This window comes from Acomys russatus, chromosome 10 (genome assembly GCF_903995435.1).
Source record: "Acomys russatus chromosome 10, mAcoRus1.1, whole genome shotgun sequence".
In the NCBI taxonomy this organism is placed as follows: Eukaryota; Metazoa; Chordata; class Mammalia; order Rodentia; family Muridae; genus Acomys; species Acomys russatus.
This window is the reverse complement of record NC_067146.1, coordinates 11,820,498-11,844,386: the sequence shown is the minus strand read 5'-3', so window position 1 is coordinate 11,844,386 and position 23,889 is coordinate 11,820,498. Positions and strand designations below refer to the sequence as shown.

Sequence of the window (23,889 nt, the reverse complement as noted above, 5' to 3'; positions counted from 1 at the left end):
TTTCAAAAGAAATCAAAACAAAGACAGGAAAAATTTTCAACAGCATGGGAGATCACCCTAGATATGAGGCACACTTTCTATGAGGAGAAGCCAGAGTTCTGAGCGCCCAGGGAAAAGGCCTGCTCGCCTCCCGCTTGTCTGCCTGGCTTTTCAGGACTGTGTGGGTCTGTAAATACTTTTGTGGCACCCCAGTGAAGCATTGAGAAAGATGCTATTGAAGATACTCTTCTACATCCGTTTGGGGCAGGATTGTTTGGGAGTTTAACTCTGCCCATTGGCAGGAAGTAAATGTCCTTCAACAAAACGCTGTTTGCGGATAGTTCTGGTCACGTGTTTTCTGTTCTTAGGTCCTGTTTTCCTGGTAGCACCTGCTGGATGCTTTTCATTATTAACAAGCCCACTAGAAATATTGCACTGTTTTAGTTCCAGATCTCAGCAAGTGTTTGGCACACAGTAGGCACCCCAGGAGACTGTTTATTGAGTAAAGGATTAACAAACCATTCATTATAGGTAAGAAGCCATTTGAACTATTTTTTTAAAACACATATATGTGTTTCTACGTCAAATTCAGCCATTGGCTATGGTACTCGGAGGGTGGCTAAATTCTCACTGAATTCTGTTGTCCGATAGTGGTACAATTCCCTCCACAGGACTGTTTAAATTGATAAAAGTGAAAGAGAAAATTTCCCAGACACATCAAGGGGCCAGTTGACTGTCCTCTTGGGTGGAGTGTCGGGGGTGGGGGTGGGGCAGTGTGTGGAATGCTTCCATTATCGTAAAAAGTTCTGTTGGAAGTGCTGGCATAGAATTCTCCAGAATTCCTAACCACTCCTCTTTTTCTCTCCTTGCCTTAGCTCTCACTCTAATTCTCTCTCTCTCTCTCTTTCTCTCTTTCTTTTTCCAGCTCTATCCCATTCCTAAACCAAGTACAGGGATAGTTGTTTCATTGTTAGTGGCTTAAAGTGATGCTTTTGAACAAGAAGATGCTGGGTGCTTTCGGTGACTAGTGCCATCCCCGCTTTTCTTTCTTTTGAATTTCTGAGCTATTATTTGCCAGCTCTTTCTTTTATTCTTGTGGCTACTAAAGCTGTACAATTGCTTTCTTCTCCAGGTCCTTACCCCTTTGCTAATGTTACTTTCTGAGCATTTCCAAAGCTTGGGTTCTAGGAGAGTTTGGCGCGTCTGAACAGCTGACCCATGAAATAATGGAGTGGGGCAGGCAGGGTGGAGAGAGCGGGCCAGCTATCAATAGAAGAGTGACCCCCCTCTGCACACATGGCCAGCTAATTGGCCATTGTGGGGAAGTGTGGGTGGGTAGGGGTGGGAGGGCTGCTGAGAATCTCCAGTGACAGTTAAGTGGCCTTTGTGGACCGAACAACTTTGTTGAATTTTGGCTCAGACTCTTCCCACCTCTTTCGGATTTTCTGTTAGATTCGTTCTGTATCAGCCAGACCCCATCTTCATTCTTTCAAGATGATTACTTTGTTAACTGACCTCTGCTTTATTAGTACTATTCCCAAACTGTAAGGGGGTGGGGCGTGTAGGGCTTCAGTGGGACCGAGAAAACAGACCTTGCTGTTTGTTGAGAACTGTACAAATGACAGTCGTGGCCTCTGTGGCCTGCAGAAATTGCTCCACCGGTCTCAGTAGAGTGGTGACCACCTGACGACAGAGTCAAGGGACAATATCTATCTCCTTTCTCCTCATCTTCCCTGTTGCAACGGGAGTACAGGCCTGTGACTGAGAGTTAATGCCTTCAGAATAATCAGACATTACATGTCACCGGCTCCACCAAGCCAATCCATCCAGGTTGCCTCATCTAACACCCCAGGCCTCCTGTGAGGTAGGAGGGAAGGTGTTTTTTTTAAACACCGCCCGGCCGGTGACTTAGTTCACGGAGATCACACGGGGTCAAAGGCCCCACTTCTTTCAGCCAGGGACTGAGCACCCCAGTTCTCTGACTCTGAGCCCCTTGACTCTCCGATGATGCTCTCACCGCTCTGTGTAAGGAGTGTGTGGCACAGTGACAGTGTAAGTGGACAGGAAGGAAAGAGAGCAGGAGAGCAGAGAAGACAGCCGAGGGCTGCCAGCTTCTTCTTTTTCTCTGGAGATGGAGGGTGCTCCTGAGGCGATCGGAACAGGGAATTTCCTCCCCACCCTGCAGAGGAGAGAAAAGCCCAGGGCCTTGTCTAACTTTTCTCCTTTTTCCAGTCCCTTCCCAGGAAAGGAGGAAGGAGGGTTGGCCTGGCCCCCCCACCCCCAAGGCCTGGCATGTGGGTACCACATGCGAGACCCCCTTAGAACTTTATGTTCATTCTCAGGTCAGGCTTGCCAGCCTTTAGGTGATGTGCTGTCGTAGGCCATGCCCAGTCTGGAGGAAAGTTCTTGAAGTTTTCCTGGAGAAAAGAGTATGCAGGGCACCCTAGGAGGAGGAATAGGCCCTGGGCTGTCTCCTGTAGACACACGGACACTTCTGATCTTTGCCTTCATCCTGGCTGTAGCTTGGGGCCAAATGAATTTCACAGGGTGAGTGGCTGCTGCTTGCTGGGAAGGAAGATTGTCTGGGAGGGAGGGGACCTAACTTCCCTGAGTGAGTGAGTGTCTGTGTGTACATGTCTATGTTTCTGTGTGTGTGTCTGTGTGTTTATGTCTATGTTTCTGTGTGTATGTTTGTGTGTGTCTATGTGTATATGTCTATGTTTCTATGTGTGTGTGTCTATGTGTGTGTGTGTGTGTCTGTGTGTATATGTCTATGTTTCTATTGTGTGTGTGTCTGTGTGTTTGTGTATGTCTGTGTGTATATGTCTGTTTCTATGTGTGTGTGTATGTCTGTGTATATATGTCTATGTTTCCATGTGTGTGTGTCTGTGTGTGTGTGTCTATGTGTGTGTGTGTGTGTCTATGTGTGTATATCTATGTTTCCATGTGTTGTGTGTGTGTGTGTGTCTGTCTGTCTGTCTTGTTGGTCTTCCTGAGTGGGACCAGACAAAAGCTTTAGCCCTCCTCCAGAACTCACTTCAGCTTCCTTGGTCTCCCACTCATGCTCCAGGGCAGACATCTTGGCTACAGTATCGTCTCTCTCCAAATCTAGAATTCTGAATCTGAAGCTCAAGGTCATGTTTGCAAGGCTCTGAGAGGATCCCCTAAAATTGGGACTAGCTGGGAAGAAGAAAGGTGTCAGAAGAAGTAGGAGGGGACAAGAGAGGCTAATGAGAAGGGCATGGATAGGGTCACAACACATTATATGCACACATGAAAATGTCATGATGAAACCCATTACTGAGTATAATTAATATACACACTTAAAAATATTTAAAAACCCCTAAAATTGCACGCAACAGATTTCATACACGTTCTTTCGGGCCAGAGGTTTATATTTCTCCTCAAATTATTGAGGACATTAGTAGTCCTAATTAGACTATATGCACATACCAAAAGCAGGTGTGCTAGCGTCATTCTTTGACCATCAGCAGGTTCATGCGAACGTGCCAGGCCTCCCGGTGCCCCAGAAGGCAGGTCTTCTACAGGCTTTCAGTAAGGTAGAGACACAGCTTAGGAAGGGAGTCACCTCCCGGGGCCCAGAACCATGCCAGGTTCAGATGCTGGAGCTCACAGTTAGCACCTCCCACCTACCCAGATGAAAGGAAAAAAGCACTGCTCCTCCCCATCCTCCCCATGGTTGGGGTGCTCTGAGCTCCTCACCAAGGTTGGGGTGCTCTGATCTCCCCTTCCACTGGAGTTTAGCACATGGAGCTGTCATTGGTCCCCAGATCCTTTTGATCGATCCCTCCCACCTCTCCATCTCTTTTTCTTCTGCGCCAGCCATCTTTTAGTCCAGGCTGCCTTCTTCTCCACGCTGCCTCTTTCAGCCCACCCAGCATCCCAGGAGGCTCCATCGCTGTCTTCACCCTCCCCATGTTTTCCCAGAGACCAGGTTCTTCGAGTCCTGGCCAAAGATGAGAAGCAGCTGTCACTTCTCAGGGATCTGGAGGGCCTGAAGCCCCAGAAGGTGAGGATTACTCCTGGGGACATGACTGTCACAGCACCTGCACATCAGCTGCTCCTTCCAAACCCAAACCTTCCTTCCTGAGGTCTCCAAAAATGATCATTTAGATTCCAGACAAGTCCACTGTGGCTTCTCTGCCACATGGTAGGGACACATCCTGTGAAGTTGGGTGGCCTTTGTGAGCTGTGATTCCTTTAGCTTTCCCTTCTGTTGTGTAAGGGGGCGGGGTCCTGAGCACACACTCTGGAAACAGCTACGATGTCCTAAAGCCATATGAAAGCACAGATGTGCCTGCTGTGGTGCCACGTAGCATAGGGGCTGCTCACATCTGCCTTCCAATCGGAATGGCTTCACTTGGCAAATGTGTTGTATTTGGGTCTGTGTCTGTCAGCTTGGGTGTCTGTGTCCAAGAACATTTGTCCTCTACAAGTTTTCACAATGGAAAACATTTTCTTTGACAATTATAATAGGGGGCTTTTGTCTGAGGGCTTGTAAAACAACCAGTTTTTTCTGGATGTGGCCCAGAGCTTGCTGCTATTTATACAAGTGTCCCTATCAGTGAGGGGTTCTACCACTCTCTCCGTGCATGCCTCCATCTTTACAAATGTGTAGGCGGAGACACAGGGCATGGGCTCCAGGCTTGCCTCTTCTGCTTCTCAGGGGGCTAGAAGAAGTGATGCCCCCCTTCTGACCTGTGTTCTTGTCCAGCCTAATGTTCTGGGTGATGACACTGTCACTTGTAGGAACTCAGGGCTCTGTGGCTCCAGGTGAAACTGCAATAAGTGAGTGAGGCTAGGAGATAAAGTCACTAGGAAGTGGAGAAGGAACCTTGGTGAGGAGGAGCTTTATTCTGTCTGTATACCCTAGGATTTTTATTTTAATTTTTAAATGGAACTGGATCCCTTTGAAGTATAAAAAAGAAACCTAGTGCTCCTCCCGGATGCCTTATATGGACAGATGATAAACATAGCTGTTTCTTTTCTTTGTGAACAAGGTGGACTTCTGGCGTGGCCCAGCCAGACCTAGCCTCCCTGTGGACATGCGAGTTCCCTTCTCTGAACTGCATGACGTCAAAGCTTATCTGAAGCGTCACGGCCTTGCTTATAGCGTCATGATTAAGGACATTCAGGTGAGGTCCTGGGTCACAGTGAGGATCCCACTTCCCATATTCCCTTTTGGTTGGTTCATACCATGGAGGGGGAAAAGAATAACCACCACCACCACCACCACCACCACAACAACAACAACAATGGCACAAACCAAACCCCAACCTCAGGCTAAGAGCAGACACATTGCTTACAGATGCCCAGACGTATGTCTGTGGACATGTTATGGAAGAAATTAAATTGTACATTTCTAGGCTTTGGAGAGTAGCTCAGTTTGGTAGTGTTTGACTAGCATGCATGTGGCCCTGGTCTCGGTGCTTGGCCCTGTGTAGAGTGAGACACAAAACTGGGCATAGTGACACACATCGGTAACCCCAGTACTTGGGCGGTAAAGCAGGAGGATCATAAGTTCAAAGTCATCCTGAACTGTGTAGTGAGTTCAAGGCCAGCTGACAGCCTGTCTCAGAACGAAAAGCAAAGAAGACAGCACACACGAACACATGCAAAACCAAGCCAAAATGAATAAAACACGAAAAATGTACATTTCTAAGAGAAAATTGAAATCGGGGACAGAGTTTCCTCGTGGAGGTAGGCAGAGTGTGGCAACTGTGGTCCTATCCTCTTCTGGAAGACTTTGCAGCTACCAGAAAGCATAGGAGGGGGAAACGGAGACATCAGGAGAGGGCTCAGGTCCTTCCTATGCAGCTCCGATGATTTCTTTCACTTCTCTAGTGTTTTCCTCTTTCCCTCTGTTAGGTCATACAGTGCCAGAGGGATCATGTGGGGGCAAGAAGCCCAAGGCACCCTCACTATGCTTTGCCTCCCTTTCCGTACCCAATGCGCCTGAGCATCTCCCCTGAGGGGATACTTCCAGCAGCCTGAGGAGGATGGCAGACTCAGGCTATGACAAAGAGAACCGCAAAGGGTCTTACTTGATTCCACATCTCCCTGTCCTTTCTGAGCACTGGGAAAGTCTCATCTGCCCTGTGTTCAATGATATCCCCAAGACCCAGCTCTCTTATCAAGCACAGCTGCCGCCTGTGATCTCAGGGCTGGGGTGGTGGCGGTGTGGACACAGGGGGATCCTGGGGTTTCCTGGCTAGCCAGTCTACAATCAGAGAACACCAGGTTCAGTAAGAAACCCGGTCTCAAAAGAAAAAAAAAGTGGATCGTGATTGAGGAAGACATGTAACATTGACTCTGGCCCTCACGTGTATTGCATGCCCATCACGGAGAATGAGGCGTGGGAGAAGTATTGTAGCTCATCCTCCTTCCACAGAACATCTTTGGGTACCACTCAGACGTTAAGGCTCCCAGGCTGCATCCTTGTGCAGATTGCCTATGTACCTGTAGAACTGTGTCCACAGAGAGTCATCTCTAACCACCCTGCTCGGCACTAATCTCCTCTAAGGGCTCAGAGTGTGGGAACACGGAGCCTTCCAGCGCGCACACACTTGACACCGCATGCCAAGGGATCACCGCATTAGGCAACATTCCTTTCCCAGGCCAGCACAAGGCTGGGGCACTGGGTCCATTCAAAGTCCTTTATCCCTCATCAGACACATCTGTTTCCCCGCTCAACATGAGGGGGTGGGATGTTTCTCTAATTAAATCCCCCACAAACAAAAATGGGGAAGCTCACACAGACAAAAGAGGCTACCACATCAAAAGAGCAGAACCGAATTCTCATTTTTAGCCCATGCCTCTATTTTGAAGTTCCCATTTCTCCTCGTCTGCTGCACCAGCCCTGGGAACCTAGCAGCATTTGGCAAACAGATACTCAGAAGTCACAACAAACTTTGTTGATTTCTGCATGTCAGGGACATCCTCTGGATCACTCCTGAGCTGCCCTCTCATCGGCCCCTCTAGAGAGAACCTCTCCTGAATTCCCCAAGCCTAAACTCCTGTGGGACTCGCCACTCCTTCCCAGGAAAATGCCCTGAACTTTCTACTCTAGCCTCTGCAAGGCAAATCTCCAACGAACAATCTGCAAAGCATCAAGCTCACACTGCCACCCTTGAGGTCAATTCTGTGGCTTTGAGGGCGCCAGGGGTGGGAGAGACTGTTATTCCTGGTTGATTTGTGGTGAGGATGGGGGAAGGTTGCAGGCCAGCGGCTCAGAAGCATGGACAGCTAGAAGGGCTTTGCACACCCGGCTTGATATGGAGCGAGTTCATGTGAGATACACAGGCTCAGCCCTAGTACCAGCAGCATCCCCTCATCACAACAAACCTTCAATAATGGGCCTCGAGTGATGTCAATGTGTCCAGGACTTGCATGTGGGTCTTTATTGATATATTGGTCTCCCCCAGACTCAGGTGCATGTCTCTTGTCCATCTGTGCACCCCTGGGCTTGGCTAGGCCTTAATAAGTGCAAGCTGGATCAATATATATGAGAAGCCAAAGAAAAAGGAGGTGTGTGTTTGGCCGCGAGGGCTCAGCACCGCCGATCGTAGAAAACTTTGCTGGTGGTTTTGATTTTTGTCCAGAGGCTGGGAAGAATTTTGAGGAGGGGACCCGTTTCCTCCTTTTCTACCTCTGCATCTGGTAGTGCTTAGAAAGACCGCTCCACTCACCTCACCCGGCCGCCTGCCCGCCTGTGGACACACACACACACACACACACACACACACACACACACACACACACACACACACACACACACGCCTACTGTGTGCTGAGGAGCTTGGAACGGCAAAAACTGAAAACAAAAACAAATCCACCAAACTTGGGGCTGTATCCAGGGGAGCTGGAGAGAGTTGGGGGTGGGTGAGAAGGAGGGGGAATAAACGGGTGATTACAGTGGAGCGGGTGAGTGCCCTGATGGAGCGCGCACAGGTTGCTATGGGAGCGGATACCAGAGGCACTGCACGTCACTGGGACTGTGAAGCGGTAATTACCCAGGCGTGCGTCGTGCGAGCGAGCGAGCGAGCGAGCAAGCTGAGGGGGATGGGGGGCTTGAGGGGAAGGAGGCCCCCACCCAGATTTAATGATGGGACAGGACTTCATGTAAAGGTGTCTTCTGTCCCCTACCCCCCAGCCCGCCCCGCCCTCCCCCCCAGGTGGGCCGAGGGGAGGCTTAGAAGGGTCTTTTACACCACCAGATTTGCATTTCAGAAACCAGTTACTGTGGCTCTGCTGAGCTGGGAACAGGGCCTGGGAGAGTGACAGGCAGGAGGCTGGTCGGGAAATTGCAGTGGGCCAGGCAAGAAATTATCTGATTCCGAGGATGCTTGATTTGCATTTAATTTTTCTTCACCTCTTCGTTCTTTTCTCTCTCTCTCTCTCTCTCTCTCTCTCTCTCTCTCTCTCTCTCTCTCTCTGTGTGTGTGTGTGTGTGTGTGTGTGTGTTTCCTCTCTGGGATGAGTCACTTCAGAAAAGCTTCACTTGAGCAATCAGTGCTTCGGATTTTAATGGCTTTTTTCTGATTACAAAATTAATAAATATTCATGTTAGATAATTTGGAAAACAGGGGAAAAGCACAAGAAGAAAACAAAAATCACCCGTGCTCTGACCATCCAAAGAGGAATACAATTTAGTGTAAACACTCCTTCACCACCTTCCACTCTCCGTTGACTTGTCCACATCAGCATACAAATAGGCAGTTATTGAACCCATCTGGAAGAAAAAAGCCCCCTGATCCCATCTCTTTTCTCTCTCTAGCTACCCCTCCCCCATTTCTCTGCTTCCTTCTAGAACAAAACTAGAAATCCTGACCTTTTATTTGTTCTGCCCACCCATCATCCGCCTTAGCAGGCTGTCTGCCCCTCTCTTCACCAAAAGGGACCCGAACAAAAGCAAAGGGGACACCCAGGACACGTGGGCTCTAACTGCACATCTTTCCTGGGTGCAGTTCAGTGGTGTTTCCACTCTGGCTTCCTAGGACTCTGTACTGTGCCCGGCTCTCCTAGCTCCCTGGTTGCTCTGTCAACCACAGTGTCCCTGTTTGCAGGGAAACTCAAGGCTGCTCTCTAAACTTTGGTCCAGGGCAACAGAACTAAGCCTGCCTCACCTCCACCTCCTCATGACCCCCTTTTGTCTCCAGCTGGGGTCTTCCCTGCACCCTGGTACCTTCCTACCGGTTGCCCTGGCTGTCTAAGGGTCCTTGCAAAGTCTACAGGTATAAAGGGAGCCGCCTCAACTCCAGCCCACATCTGGGGGAGCTCAGGAGCCTCTGGGTACAAAACTGGGGAGTCATTCTGGATTCTCCTCTCAAACCCTCCATCCGGCTGACCACAAATGCTGCAGACTCTTCAGACACTTCTGATGCACCTCAGGCTATCATTGTGGCTCAGCCTAACCTTCCCCGAGGGCCTATTCCAGCCGTGTCCAGCAGAGTTCTGCTAAAACTCCACAGCCTCTGCATTAGCCTCCATGAGAGCTGGGATCCCAGGGGTTCCAGGCTCTGTTCCAGAAACTGTCTAACTGTTCTCCCCAACTTTATCCTTGCTTCCCTCATATCCGTTCTCAAGGCAGCAGCTGGACGTGTCCTTTACAAAATATATAAACCCAATTATATTTAGCCCTACTTGACCCTCAGCAGTTGGGGCTGGGTACCCCACCTCTCTGGAGGTGGAACTAGGAAGATGTTAAGTTTCATGTTGGCTATATAGTAAGACTGCCATTCATAAATAAATAAATGCAGGAAGGAAGGAACACAGGCAAGCAAGCTCTACAGAGCCTTCTTTCCAACTCAAAATAAACTAAAAGTTCTTTTGAAAAGACTGAGGCTCCAAGAGAGCCACTCCACTCCGGGCCATCCTTGCTCTCCAGTGCCTGCAGTCTTTTTGATTTCTTAGAACTTTCCTGGTACATTTCTGCCTCAGGGCCCTTGTCCATACTCACATCTCAAGGCCTTTGTGCCTGCTGGTGCCCTTCCTGGAATGCTGTTTTAGCAGGTATCTGCATGGCCTGTTGGCTCACTGCTTTCACAATCTTGTCCCTGTGTCGGTTTTCATCCTTCTTTAAGCTGTATCTGTTCTCTCTCCCGGCATGGTCTTTACCTCCTAGCTAAAGTTAGCTAGTATTTACTGCCGTGCCAGGTTGGTCCTTATGACAGCTCTCTAGAGCATGTGCTAAAGTGTATGATAAAATGACCCTCATCATTCAAGGGGAAAAAGGCAGAGCCCAGACTAGGGACAGTATTACTGTCTATTCTGAGGCAGCCTAACCCAGGGACCACACTGTGTTTTATACCACCTACCACCTCAGCAGTCAAGACGGTTGCTTGGGTGTGGCATTTTAACTTGGCTTTCATGGCCCAGGGGTTCAGCCTTAATTGCTGGGGGGCTCCATTTAAACAACATCGGGTCAGTAGCCCCTCCGGTAAATGGCAAACATTACATAGCAAACATTAGGCCTCAAAAAGATGGGGGGGGGGGGGTGGGGGGGGGGGGGGAAGAACCCCTGCTGAAACCCCGGCTCCCCACCTCCCTGGAGGTCTGTGGTTGGATTGGAGGCTGCTAGGAGATCTGGTGTATTTTTGGGTCTCAGCTCCACCTTTGGAGTCCTTCACCATGGGGGTGCTATTGTTTTTTGTTGTTGTTGGTTTTGTTTTGTTTTGTTTTTTGCTTAAGGCCTATTTCTCCCTCCTCTCTGTAATGAATGGATTAACATTCAGGTCTCACTGTCCATGTCAGTTTTGGCTTCCAGGGAGGCAAATGGCTGGCTTCTGAGCGTCTCATTCAATTTCTTTTTCTCTCTCCCCAAGGAGCCTGACAGGGTTGTTCAACATCCTGAGCCCATGCAAGGCCTCGTTCTGAGCTCTTACCCTTTCCCCTCACCCCCGGAAGGGAGCAAACATCTGCACAGTTTTCAGGCCAGAGCAGATTAGTGTTCCTGGAATTGAGGTCCAGCTGTGAGGGCTGAGGGTTCCCAGCTCCTAGGAGAGTGTCCTACCGGTTCATGGGGCTGGGAGGGTGTTTGGAAAGACATTTGCAGTTTGGTGCCGACCTCCTGCTTGCCTCCGACTTGATATCTGGAACAAAGGCTGAACCCCTCAGAGCTGTTTCCTGTGGGTGTCTCGCGCCATGTTGGAAGAACTGGGCTGTTTAGGACTTTGCTCCCAATCCCCGTTCCCCATCCTCCAAGCCTGACTCAAGCCCTACTACACCCTGGGACATCAGAGTTCCCGACATAACTTCATTCTGGTGGGTACTTGGCATCCAGCTTGGACCCGGTTGTCAGCCTGCTAACAGCTGCTTACCACAGCCGGTTGAACCAGCCCTCAGTGACAGACATACATTGGTCATGGTGGGCTGGTGAGATTTAGGTGGATTTCCTGGGGAGAAGACACATTCTTTTTGTGAGAAATTCCCAGGGTGGTGCTTGAGAGTGGTCCCCAAGGACAAGGCCTCTTCTAGCCAGGCCGACTTACCCAGGCTCTGCCCGAATGGAAAGCCATGAGCTACACCAGCCTAGCTAGAAACATGGTAATTATAATTACTGAAGATGGAGTCATTTGAGCCCCAGACATTGATCTCCAGGCTCATTTGAAAATCTATAATCTATGAACTTGAGAGTCGTGTACAAGTGGCCCCATCCACAGCAGCTGGTGGGGACCTGTTCTCTCCCCCAGCCCCAGGGACTGAAGACACTGCAGCTGGCACTTCACGTTACCCATTAAGGCTCTGGTTCTGGCATTGTTTATTCACTTAAAAGTCCTTGCTCACTGAAGTAGTATAAGCTTGCTGCCAAAATGTAAAAAGAGAGTATGGGGGAAAAATGTTCAAAATTCTAATCTTATTCAAACAGGCACCATTAGCATTTTTGTTATATTTATTTTTGGCATTTTAATGTCTTGTTTTCCTGTGCTTGAGGGTACTTGATTTTCATTACTTGAAAAAAAACTTTTTAATTGCAAGAATAATACGATAGAGTTTTCAGCTGTTAACATTTTGCATACTTGTTTCCTCTCTTTATCTATATTTATTTATATACGCACACAAATAAGCATATCTCTCTGTATATGTTACTGTTGCTAGCTTGAGTTTTTGATAGCTGGGCTTGAGGAATCCAATGCTGGGAACCAGAAGATCTGGTTTTTATCTCATCTCTGCCACTTCTTAGCTTTGCACTGAAGAGCTGTCACCTCTCCAATCTGTTTTATCTCTAAAACACCATGAGTTAATTCCTTCCCTGGAATCTGGTCATCTGACCAGATCAAGTGAGAGAGAACACGAGGATAAAGATACTTCAGAGACCCAAAGGCACTGGTCTCCAAATAAGGCAATGTCCAAACTGTGACCCAAAGCTTAAGGAGAGGCCCCTTTGGGTTGATGAGGATGCTGGTTGACATCCTGAGACAGAAGGACTTGGATACTTTTTACACTGAAGAATCATCGCTAGTCCTGGAGTGCCTTAGGTCAGATAGTGCGGGCCTATCACACTCTTACCTAAACTGGGAAAAGTGTCCCAGCAGTGACTTCTGCACTAGAGAATCTGAGCAGTCAGTAGCCACCTCAGCCCAGCGCTTGACTGCCCTCCCCTCTCCCCCATGGTCAGTGGGAAGCATTACACAAAAGGTTGAATGCCAGCAGCAAACCAGCTCTCAAGGACATGGCTTCCGGCTCATGTGTGCTGTGTCTGGCAGCCAGTTTGACGTGGTAAGAATATTGACACATTCATTATGATTTGGGCTGGCTTTGTCCATATCTGACTTTCTGAGTGGCTTGGATACCAATTGTCTAGGCTACTTCCTGGGAGAAGAGTTGACGTTGGAAATCAGTGCGGTCATCTGCTCCCCCAGGGTGGCCAGTGCCCACGGCTCAGTGTTTTAAAGTACAAAAACAACACTGGAAGGAACATATGAGCATTTCTTAGCACACCTTTATACCCATCACATTTTATCCTGCGAGGCAGCACAGCAAAGACTGTTGTCCCAATCCTTAAGCTGAGGAAACTAAGGCTACAGAAAGTTCCACACAGTCGGGGGCAGAGCCAGACTGGCCCTGTGCTCACTTGGGCAGTGGTAGCAAGGATGCCGGTCCATGAGAGGCATCTTCCAACCATATACTCTTCTGTGGCATAGCACACAATCATGGCGGGTCGTTCCCCCGTGTCATGTCGATGCTGCGGGTCCAGCCCTCTTCTGCCTTTCTAGTGTGTGCCTCCTTATCCCCTAGGTGCTGCTGGACCAAGAGAGAGACGCCATGGCAAGGTCGCGCAGGCTGGAACGCAGCACCAATAGCTTCAGCTACTCTTCTTACCACACTCTGGAGGAGGTAGGTCCACTCTGGGCAAGCTCCGGACCCTAGCGCTTCAGAAGCCCTTGGGATCTCCAAGATGAGGCAGAGAGCAGAGGAGGATTCTGCGACTCTAAACATGGGGAACACAGACGTGTACTGTAAACATGGGCAAAGGACTAGTTAGTGGCAGGCTGGAACAAAGTAGATAGAGGCTGCCTTTATCTCCCCGCCCCTGACAAGTGATGCATTGGCCTCCTTATGACCAGTCCTGGTGTTCTGTGATGCCAGCTTCGGATGCTTGAAGGTATGTGTGGTGGCAATGCAGGCACACTGGGAAGCCATCTTGTAGAAATAAGTAGTTGCTTTTACTTGGAGAAAATGTATGATCATAGTCACAGCCAGCTGGGGCATAGTGACAGCGCTGGTCACTGTGTTTAAGGAGGAACATACAGGCGAGTATAGGAACTTCCACTCTAGACTGAAACCCAAGGACTGGGTCTTGTTTGTCTAGCGAAGGACATGACAATATTGATACTGTCTACGTCATCACTCTCCTCATTTCACAAGACCTGTAACGGAGAATCCATTTTCTTCCTAATGTTTATTCATTGATAATATTGAAAGGACAAGAAAGTGAACTAATATAGACTGTCACTGTTATCGATGTCAACAATAAATAAAATACTACCCTTCCCTTCAAGCTGCTGAGTCTAGAAGGAATGAAAAAGATATAAAACAGCACTCCACAGTTTATGAGATCTGTCAAATAGATAAAGCGGACCACAGAGTGAAGACAAGAGAATGAATTTTCAACAGAGATCCATGGAGGCCATGCCTAGGAATTTATTTATTTTTTAGACAGGTCTTTCTATATTGCCCATGCTGGTTTGAGGTGCTGATCCTCTTGCCTCTGGCTCCTGAGGGCTGGGATTATAGACATGTGGTGTCCCAGGCCGAACATGTCTGGGGTTTGAGTGAGCTCAATGCATGTTTTTTCTCTCAGGTCAAAGTGTAGGATGAGGAGCCTGGCATTCCAGCCAGGCCACAGCTCAGTGTCCTTTAGCTCTAAGGGTTTGGCTTGGTTTTTCGAGACGGGGTTTCCCTGTGTAGGCGTGGCTGTCTTAGAACTCACTTTGTAGACCAGGCTGGCCTCATAGAGATCCGCCTGCCTCTGCCTCCTAGAGTGCTGGGATTACAGGCGTGCGCCACCAAGCCTGGCCAGGTTTGCAACTCTTGATCTCCCAGGGGATGTAGGAAGCAATAAAGAAGGTGTGCGGGACAAACAATATTGCTTGTCATGTTTGGGATTCACCCTCATCACCATGTAACGGACGGTCCGATAAGTCTTCGTCGTTTTCAGATATACAGTTGGATTGACAACTTTGTAGCTGAACATTCTAATCTGGTCTCCAAAATTCACATCGGCAACAGCTTTGAAAATCGGTCAATTCTTGTCCTGAAGGTAAGAGCCCATAGAATCAGGCAGGAGACCACAGAGTGAGCGTCTCTATCACAAGACAGAGCTCATGGGTATGTGGCTGGGTGGGGTTTTCAGCTAGGGAGGATGTGTACACACTATACTACAGAGCCATGAGCTTTGTGTCATCAGACACTTACTCCTGTAGGTATGGACAGGGGGCAGTGCAGCAACCCAGGCAGGAAGTAGAGGTAGGTTGCTAAAGACACAGGGCTGTGGAGTGGCAGTTGTCACCTCAGCTTGGCATGAGTGTGGGTGAGTCAGAGCCCTTCCTGTTGCCAAACTTGCTTCACCTGCTGAGTGAGAAGCCAGGCAGGTGCACATAGGGTTCATTTGGCAATGAGGTTTTAGGCAGGTGTGCAGCTTTTGAGAAACCTTCTAGCCCTTCACACACAGCTTGAACATGGTCACTGTAGTGCCCTTCCTTGGTCATAATGGAAACAATATGGGTAGCACAAGCCCCTAGAAAAGAACCAATCCGCCAGGTGGTTGGCACACGCTTTTAATCCCAGTACTCGGGAGGCAGAGGCAGGCGGATTGCTGTGAGTTCGAGGCCAACCTGGTCTACAAAGCGCGTCCAAGACAGCCAAGGCTACACAGAGAAACCCTGTCTCGAAAGACAAAACCACAAAACCAAAACCAAAACCAAAACAAAACCAACAAAACAAAAACAAGCAAACAAACAACAAAAACAAAAAGAAAGAAAAGAATCAAGCCTTAGGCTGGGCTTAGGCATGTGAACCATATGGGGTATTCTTCATTGGACGTCAAGGAGGCTCTCACAGGGCTCTGGTAGATGCTTCTGAACAGTCACATGGCCTTCTTAAATTTGCCGTGACTGAATTTGCTTCTGCTTTGATCTCTCACCAGGCACTGCCACATCTCTAAGAGGACCTTTGTAACTGTATGGAGTTCCCCCCAGGCCCTACCTCCCGAAATAATGACTCTGAGACTTTTACTTATGAGTAAACGCCTAGGCCATCATCTTTGGCTCATTCCCCAACTTTTAACTTAAATTACCCATTTATTCTATGTTTGCCACCAGGCTGGTTACCTTTCCTCGGTTTCATGACGAATCTTCCCGCCCCTCACTCTATCCCAGAGTTCCTTTCTCTCTGCCAGAATTCCCGCCTCCTTCTTTCCTGCCCCAGCTAATAGGCCACTCGCTTTTTATTGACAGGTGATGCTTCCATACAGACCTTGTTCCTCAAAAATTGGCTTTGAACATCAGTACTTCATCACCTGTATTAGAAATGCAAGCTTTATGCCACTCCCTAAACCCACTGCACATGACGTGAATATTGGTTACAATTTCCATGAGACACATTAAAGTTTGAGAGGCACACAAGTCATAAGATACTACCAGTCTTGGGAAATTCTGTGGTTTAGGTGGGTAGCTTGGTCCTTCCAGAATGCCCCTGTAAGGCAAAGACTACAGTAGTACTTGCTTGGAACTTGATAGGTGTTTGTGCACACTCCCTTCTTGCCTCCGGTGAAGTCTCATTCTAGCCGACAGTGAAGATGCACCTTGAGGGACAGTACCATGGCTGTTTGGTCACACCTCTGTTGTCTCTCCTCCCCCCCCCCCCCACCGCCCCTCCTCCCCCAAGTTCAGCACTGGAGGCTTCAATCGTGCAGCTATCTGGATCGACAGTGGGATTCACTCCCGAGAGTGGATCACTCATGCCACTGGCATCTGGATCTCGAAGAAGGTCAGTGGGGGATGGCAGCTGAGGAATAGCACCAGGGAGCACCAGCCGGGGAGGGATGCTTGCATATTTGAAAGAACCCATAGCTCAAAGTCTTGACTCTGTTCCTTTAAACTCAGGGTTCCCTACCCCTCCTGTCCTTTGGAACATCATATTATGCTCTGGCCTTTTACAAGTAGGGAGCTCAGGCTATCCTCTGCTTTTGGTTCCATGTGGGCTGTTTGATGACTTCTTTCTGTAGCCACTGGCTGGGTTAGAGTTCTACTACACCTCTGAGGAATACCTGGTAAGGGCTGCCTCCTGTCACCCTCTCTTACAGATTGCCACTACATATGGCAAAGACCATGTCTTGAAAAAAATTTTGAATGCCATGGACATTTTCATAGAGATTGTCACCAACCCTGATGGCTTTGCTTTTACTCATAGCATGGTAAGGACACTTGGAACGCCCAATAGTGGTCATCTGGAGTGAGTGATGGGGACAGGGAAATATCATGGTGGCGTCTGGAGCTGGCTTCTTCAGGGGCTTTCTGCAGAGAGCCTGACTAGAAAAAAAGAGGGCTGTTGAGGTCTTAAAGCTATGGAATTAGAACCGGGCATGGTGGCACACGCCTTTAATCCCAGCACTCGGGAGGCAGAGACAGGTGGATCTCTGTGAGTTAAAGGCCAGCCTGGTGTTCAGAGTAAGTCCAGGACAGCCAGAGCTACACAGAGAAACCCTGTCTCAAAACAAAACAAACAAACAAGGTATGGTATTAAAGCCATCTTGCCCAACAACCTGCCCACTGCCCAAGGAAGCTTCTACTGACAGCCCATGATTAGGTTTCTCCCCAAGGCCTCACTTGAACCACGGCAGATCTGATCTGCACAGAGTCTGGCCCATCCTGACTCTGGAGGCTCCTTCTTGCCCCACTAGGACCCCCTCCCCCTTTCACAGGCCAGCATATCATCATTCCCATTCCTGAGAGTGGGCCCAATTAATGAGGCTGCATAACCTGGGCTTTTTCAGAATCGCCTGTGGCGAAAAAACAAGTCAAGTTGGCCAGGCATCGCCTGTATTGGCGTGGACCTCAACAGGAATTGGAAGACAGGCTTTGGAGGTATGATGCACTTTTGTGTTCGGGGGCAGGACCTGAGGGGAGTGGCTGGTCTTCAATAGGTTCTCCCATACCATCAGAGTGTGTTGACTCATAAGTTGGGAACATGGGCAACATCATTGGCTAATATATATGTGTCATCACCAGGGTCAGGCGAGCAAAGAGTTAAGATTGATAGTGGACTGTAGGTGAAGTTGCACCTGTGAGATGTGGATTCATACGCTAAGCCTTCGTTGGGACATTTAAGGGGACCCTTAGCTACTAAAGCAAAGGCACATTGCAAGTATCAAATCCTGAACATGGGAGAGAAAGGCTCAAGGAGGCTAGCTTTCTGCCAGGGTTATACCATCCATGGCTGGCTTGGCGGCTCTCAGCAAAGCAGTTGGATGGATGGATGGATGGAAGACCAGTTGGGGTACTCAGGAATACACCCAGCCCTCAGCCCCAGTTGCCACATCTATACTCCACAGTGGAGACAAGGGTAGGCTCCTCAAGGGAGACCAAGCCACTGCTGTTAACAAAGATTCATAAATTGGTGGCCAAACTGATGATAGAACACTCTAGATCTACGTGTCTATAGCGCTATAAATCTGGCTTCTTGGACCTTGTTCATGATGAAAAATAAAGGAATTTCTAAAGGATGGAGAACAAAACACCCAGGTCACATGATGGTGGCTGTCTGAGGATCAGGGTCATGTGCAACCATTGCGGCAAGAGATCATGACTGTGTGAAATTAGACCTGCCTGTCTCCAAATTAACCAGGGTTGACCTAGGTGGGCAACCAGGGCCCTCAGACCTGGCAGTGCTCACAAATACTGAGGTAGCCCAGTTAGGAGGGAGATAAACTCTAAAAGAAAATAACACTTGTCTCTCTGTAAATGAACAAATAAAGGAAAAATCTGTAGATATACAATGTAAGAAACAATTATGGAGGAGTGAGCCCAAAGGGGTGGAAAAGCTCCCATAATCCCACTACCCAAAGATTAGTGCTTTAATAATTCACCATGTGCTTTCAGAAATGTCCCTTTGCTACAAATTACATTCTTTTCAGAGAAGGAAAAATAAACAGCTAATGAATCCATTAGCAGGTACTTGTGAGGCAGCAGGCTCAGAGGACCTTGGCTGTGGACGTCAGAGAGGCAGGCAGCTAATTCCCATTTGGTCAGGGGAAGATTGGTTTATTCTGCTTAGCTCAAACCAGAACTAATGGCCTGAAGTGCTTCTCCATATTTGGGCAAAGCCACCTGGCCGTTGGCAGGGGAACGGCTCTCCCTGCGTGGGCTGCAAACACAGACAAAGCTTTCCTTGCTCTGCTCAGCTGTTGCTATTAGTCACTCATCAAGTGGAGCAGGTGCAAGGAGCTCAACAGACACAACAAACAGGGCCACTGTGAGCTTAGCCCTCACCAGCCTGGGGGGGCTGTTGCCCTCCCCCCTTCTAACCCGGGTCCCCAACCTTAGGCTAGGACCACCCAACCAAGAGGAGATGTGCTCTTTGCCGACAGAACAGCCTCGGGGCTGCCTGGGGCCAGGAATAACAAGTGACTCAGGTGGGAAGATCTAGTTTACGGTTTTCATATTTTCTTAACCGTTGTACCTGTAGTCCGGAGAGCACGTCTCAGAGCACTGTGCCTCCCTCACCTGCGCTCCTGAGGAGGAATGGTTTGCAGGGGCCTGGGCTGCTCCCGGGGACAACCCGAGGCTGTTCTGGTACGCTGTGGAAGCTGCAGAAGGTGGAGGTCTCTTTGCTGGGAGGGAGAAAGGAAGAAGGAAGTGGGGTTACTAACCCACAAGTCTTGACCAGCTCTATTTAGCACTGTGTGGCATGGTTCTGGGGGAAGGAAGCAAGTGAACAAAGCATCTAAGAGAAGCAACAAGCTCAACTTACCAAAACTGGAAGCACAGGCATGGGAGTGTAGCTGCGTAATAGAGTACTTACCACACATGAACACGCGCGTGCACGCGCACACGCATGCACACTCACACACGTGTGCACACGCACACACACTCAACTCCTTTCTGCCCTCTCCTCCAACTAGGTTCCCTGAGAAACATTCTCAAAAGCCTTGTCTGTGATTCTCAGACTAGCCTCAGGCAACGTTGGGGATCCATTTTTGGCTTTCCCTGGCCCACAAGTCCATGGGGCTTCTAGGGCTATTATGGCGTTGGACAAAGCTTCAGCAGATACTGCCTCTGAGCCCCTGACCAGCAACAAACCCCAAAAGAGCCAACCAAAGGAGTGCTGCTCAGTAGGGGAGGCTGGGAGTGGGGGAGAGCATTCAGGTTGCTGCTGGATGCATCTTCCCAAGCAGGCCTGCCTCTCCAAGGGAAACGCAGTGAGGACAAAGCCTGTGCCACGGCTGCTCCCTGCAAACCCACAGACTCGATGCTGATGAGGCCAAGGAGTACATCAGCAACTACACAGCTTATCTTGTGCACAAAGTCCCAAGTGGGCAGCTGGGCAGCTGGCTCTCACTGGCTTGCCTCTTCCAGTGGTGACAGCGGGACCCAGCATGCTGCTTTGCCCAGAGGTTTTGCTTCCATCACACAGACAGACAAAAAGAGAATGTGGAGTCACCCCATTTCCTTTCTTTCTAGCTGGGGTTTCTCTATGTAGCTTTGGCTACTCTGTCTTTGCCTCTGCTGAAATTAAAGGCGTGCACTACCTGGTCTAGCCACCCCCCCCCCCCCATGGCCCTAACAGCCTCAAAACAGAAGCAGACGAAACATTTCTGCTCACATTTCCATTGGCCAGAAACAGTCACATGACCTTGGCCACATTGCAAAAAGACCTTGCAAGACCTGGGGCGGGGTGTTTTGTGAACTGTTTCACCATGCTTGGGTACCCTGACCTTTTGGGTGGTTTTATTTTACTTTTAGGAAATGGTTCTAACAAGAACCCTTGCTCAGAGACTTACCGGGGGCCCGGCCCTCAGTCGGAGCCAGAGGTGGCTGCAATCGTGGACTTCATCACAGGCCATGGGAACGTCAAGGCTCTGATCTCCATCCATAGCTACTCGCAGATGGTCATGTACCCTTATGGCCACTCTCTGGAGCCTGTGCCAAACCACGAGGAGCTGGTGAGACGGGCGGTTTAGAGTGTGGGAAGGCAGAGGGCCCACCTGGTACCTCCCAGGTGGCTCAGACTTTTGACTCCCAGGATGAGTCAATGATAGGGAGACCCTGTAGGAAGGAGAAACAGTAGAGCTGGTCTCACGTGTGATCGAGCTCAAAGCTGGAGGTATTTTACTCTCTTTATGGTCAACTTCCAGTTGCCCCAGCTGGCGGGGTTTGACTAAAACTCGGGAGGAAGTTCACCTGTTGAAAATGCGAGACTCAAAGAAGGAGAGCAAGTCTGACTGATCAAACCCTCAAACTTTATTAGTCAGGCAGCAGCTTTTATAAGTCAGGAGGCAGGGGAGCATATTGCTATAGTAACTAGCTGCTGGCTTTTCTCAAAACACAGGGAATTCCAGGCAGGGTCATAATGTCCTGCCATACAGGGTATCTGGCTCCATCTTTGTCTAGTCTAACTGCTAAACCATAACAGGGTTGCTCCATCTCTATCTGTCTTTAGTCTAACTGCCGACCCACAACAGGGTCAGCTAGTTTCTGGTGAAAGGCAAGCTCTGGGAAAAACAGAGATTTAAAAGTGCAGGCTCTGACAAGATGGCTGAACATTGGCTATATGGCCTATTGTCCCCAACATTCCAGGGCTCCCAAACCCATGCTTCTCACAGCTGTTGACTGTGCAGGGGTTGGGGGATCCCCGGCCTCTTATTCTCTGGCTGTCATTTGCAGTTCAATCTTGCCAAGGATGCAGTGAAGGCTCTGTACAAGGTGCACGGGATGGAGTACATTTTTGGCAGCATCAGTACCACCCTCTGTGAGTGAGCCCTATCTGCCGGGGGGCAGGCCGGGTGCAGCTTGAGAACTACCACTGACCTAGCTGGGCTGGCTGCTTGGTGGTATCCAGGCAGTTGCTGCTCTGCAGCATCGCTGCACAGATCCTGATGTCTGGTCAAAGTCTATCAGCTTATTTTGCAAGGGGGAAAACTGGCTGGGGGTGGGCAGGGTAGGGCCCAGGATGAGGCCTGAATCAGGGAGCTCTTGATGCGATTGGGTCCAGGTGGGCTCACTTTCCACTCAGGAGCCCTCTGCATCCTGTGGCTCTCTGGGCACTTTTTGGCCCTTTTCTTTTTAGATGTAGCCAGTGGGATCACGGTGGACTGGGCTTATGACAGCGGTATCAAGTATGCCTTCAGCTTCGAGCTCCGGGACACTGGACAATATGGCTTCCTGTTGCCGGCCTCACTGATTGTTCCCACAGCCCAGGAGACATGGATGGCGATACGGACCATCATGAAACATACCCTGAATCACCCCTATTAGCCACTCTGTGGAAGCCAGAGCAGTTGGCCTTTCCCTGTCTCCCCAAGGCCTGGAACTCCTCCTGAATCCCAATTCCACAACCCTTCCCCACACCCTCGTGGACCCTTAGAAAATAGAAGCAAGTTTGAACAGGCCTCACTGCCTCTAGTGTTAGCTGCCACCTCTTTGGGCTCAGTGTCAGAAAGGACAGAGGGTGGTTGGGCATCCCTCAGGCAACTTGACATGTCTGGGACACCTCCCCACCCCCACTGCCTTCAGGAAAATGTGAGGCCTGAGCTCTGTTGTTCTCTCTCTCTTTCCTCCCTGGGACCAACCAAAACATACATTGTTTCAGCAGTTTTTGACATTTTATTACGATCCAGAGAGCACCAGACTTGTGGTGAAATTTCTGTCTCCTTGAGGGAGAAGAGGTCCTTTCCCTCCGTCTTCCTCTCAGAGGATGAGATGAAGGGCACGTTCAAGGTGTTTACTCAAAGGTCGCACTAACCCCACCATGTCTGAATCTGAACACGTCCTGGTTTGCGATCATTAAGCTGTTACTCTAGGTTAGGCATGTCCTGAGTAGGGCTGTACTGAGAGAAGAGGGCATCCTCATGAGGTCCCAGGGAGATGTGTTCCCCAGAACTTACTATGGTGGAGCAGGGAGACAGGGCCTGCTGTTATGTCTTAGACGCAAGAGAGCAACTGAAGGCTGGAAAACTTTGTGGAAGCCTAAGGCAGGAACACTAGTTTAGGAATAAGTCAGGCCCTTTGTGAGCAAACGTGCGTGTGCAGGTGCGTGTGCGTGTGCGTATGCGTATGCGTGTGTGTGTTCTGGATTGGATGCCCATAAGCCAGTTCCTGAGTTATACAGAGAAGAATGAAAACAGAAAGATATAGGAAAAAAGCCCCCACCATCCAGCCTGCAAAAAGAGAAACACTTGATGAAAGGAGGTGATTTTAGGTGATCAAACCCATAGTGAACTATATCAAACCTAGACAAGGCCCATATCCACTATGATGCCTAAGCAATAAATCACTAAGCATCTGTGGAAGTGTGCTGGGCTGATATTAGAGGCAACTATATGTGCTGCAGCTATTGAAAGTTCAGCGAGAGGGAGAGGGAGAGGGAAAGAGAGAGAGAGAGAGACTATGAATGAATCTGCAGGTGAAAGACAAGGCCATGGCCTGTACGGCCTGGAGCAATTGACATATTGGCCATTAGATGGACATGTGAAAGTCCAGCCACAGAAGCCCCAGGGACGTCAGGGCACTTAACCCCTAAAAAACCTGAATTATCTGTAGAGGAAGCACCAGCAACGGAGGAGGACTGACATTCTGGTTAAAATTTCCACAAGAAGCTGAGGGTTTTTTTTGTTTTGTTTGTTTGTTTTTTGTTTTTTGTTTTTTTTTAAGCTGCAAGTGGTTTAATCGAGCTGGAATTTCCAACCTGAAGTTCTGTTAGTGGAAATACAGGGTCACAGACTACATTAATATAAGCTATAGGTAAATAAAATTAACTCTACTTCTGCACGCTGGAGCCATAGTTATGACTTTTATGCCCTCTACACAAATATTTCCATTTTATCCTCATGGGAGAGTGCATTACTGGTATTAATAAGCTCATTTTTAAATTAAAAAAATTTTTTGAGACAGAATCTCACACTGTCGTTCAAGCTGGCCTTGAACTAGTGGCAATCCTCCTGCCTCGGCCTCTTGTGAACTATCACACCTGGCTCAATAAGCTCTTTTTGAATTTGTTGGAGGTTCTTCTTGTGTGTTTTGATGCTAATTACTGCTTGCTGTCTCTGTGCCCCAAGGTTGCTATGTAACCTCGCCTAAGAGCTTATTCCTGTTTGACCAATAAAAAGCCATCACATCTGGGCAGGGCAAATGGCATGGCGTGGCTGAGGTTCCTGGGCTTTTGGGAGAAGAG

At 49.1% G+C, this 23,889-nt stretch overlaps 1 protein-coding gene across 2 annotated transcripts; it reads left to right on the top strand.

The window, feature by feature from the left end:
* The first annotated feature begins 2,199 nt into the window (after positions 1-2,199).
* On the top strand, positions 2,200-22,345 carry Cpa5 (carboxypeptidase A5). Of its 2 annotated transcripts, none has more exons than XM_051151778.1 (11): positions 2,200-2,526; positions 3,823-4,009; positions 5,001-5,135; positions 13,237-13,335; positions 14,660-14,761; positions 16,387-16,488; positions 16,805-16,915; positions 17,495-17,585; positions 20,463-20,662; positions 21,384-21,468; positions 21,787-22,345. In XM_051151778.1, exons 1-11 carry the CDS (start codon positions 2,411-2,413, stop codon positions 21,972-21,974), a joined length of 1,416 nt encoding a protein of 471 aa, XP_051007735.1. In that variant the 5' UTR covers positions 2,200-2,410; the 3' UTR covers positions 21,975-22,345. The 2 variants fall into 2 exon arrangements, with proteins under 2 accessions (XP_051007735.1, XP_051007736.1); XM_051151779.1 differs by having other exon boundaries at positions 2,201-2,526; positions 3,928-4,009.
* The last annotated feature ends 1,544 nt before the right edge of the window (positions 22,346-23,889 follow it).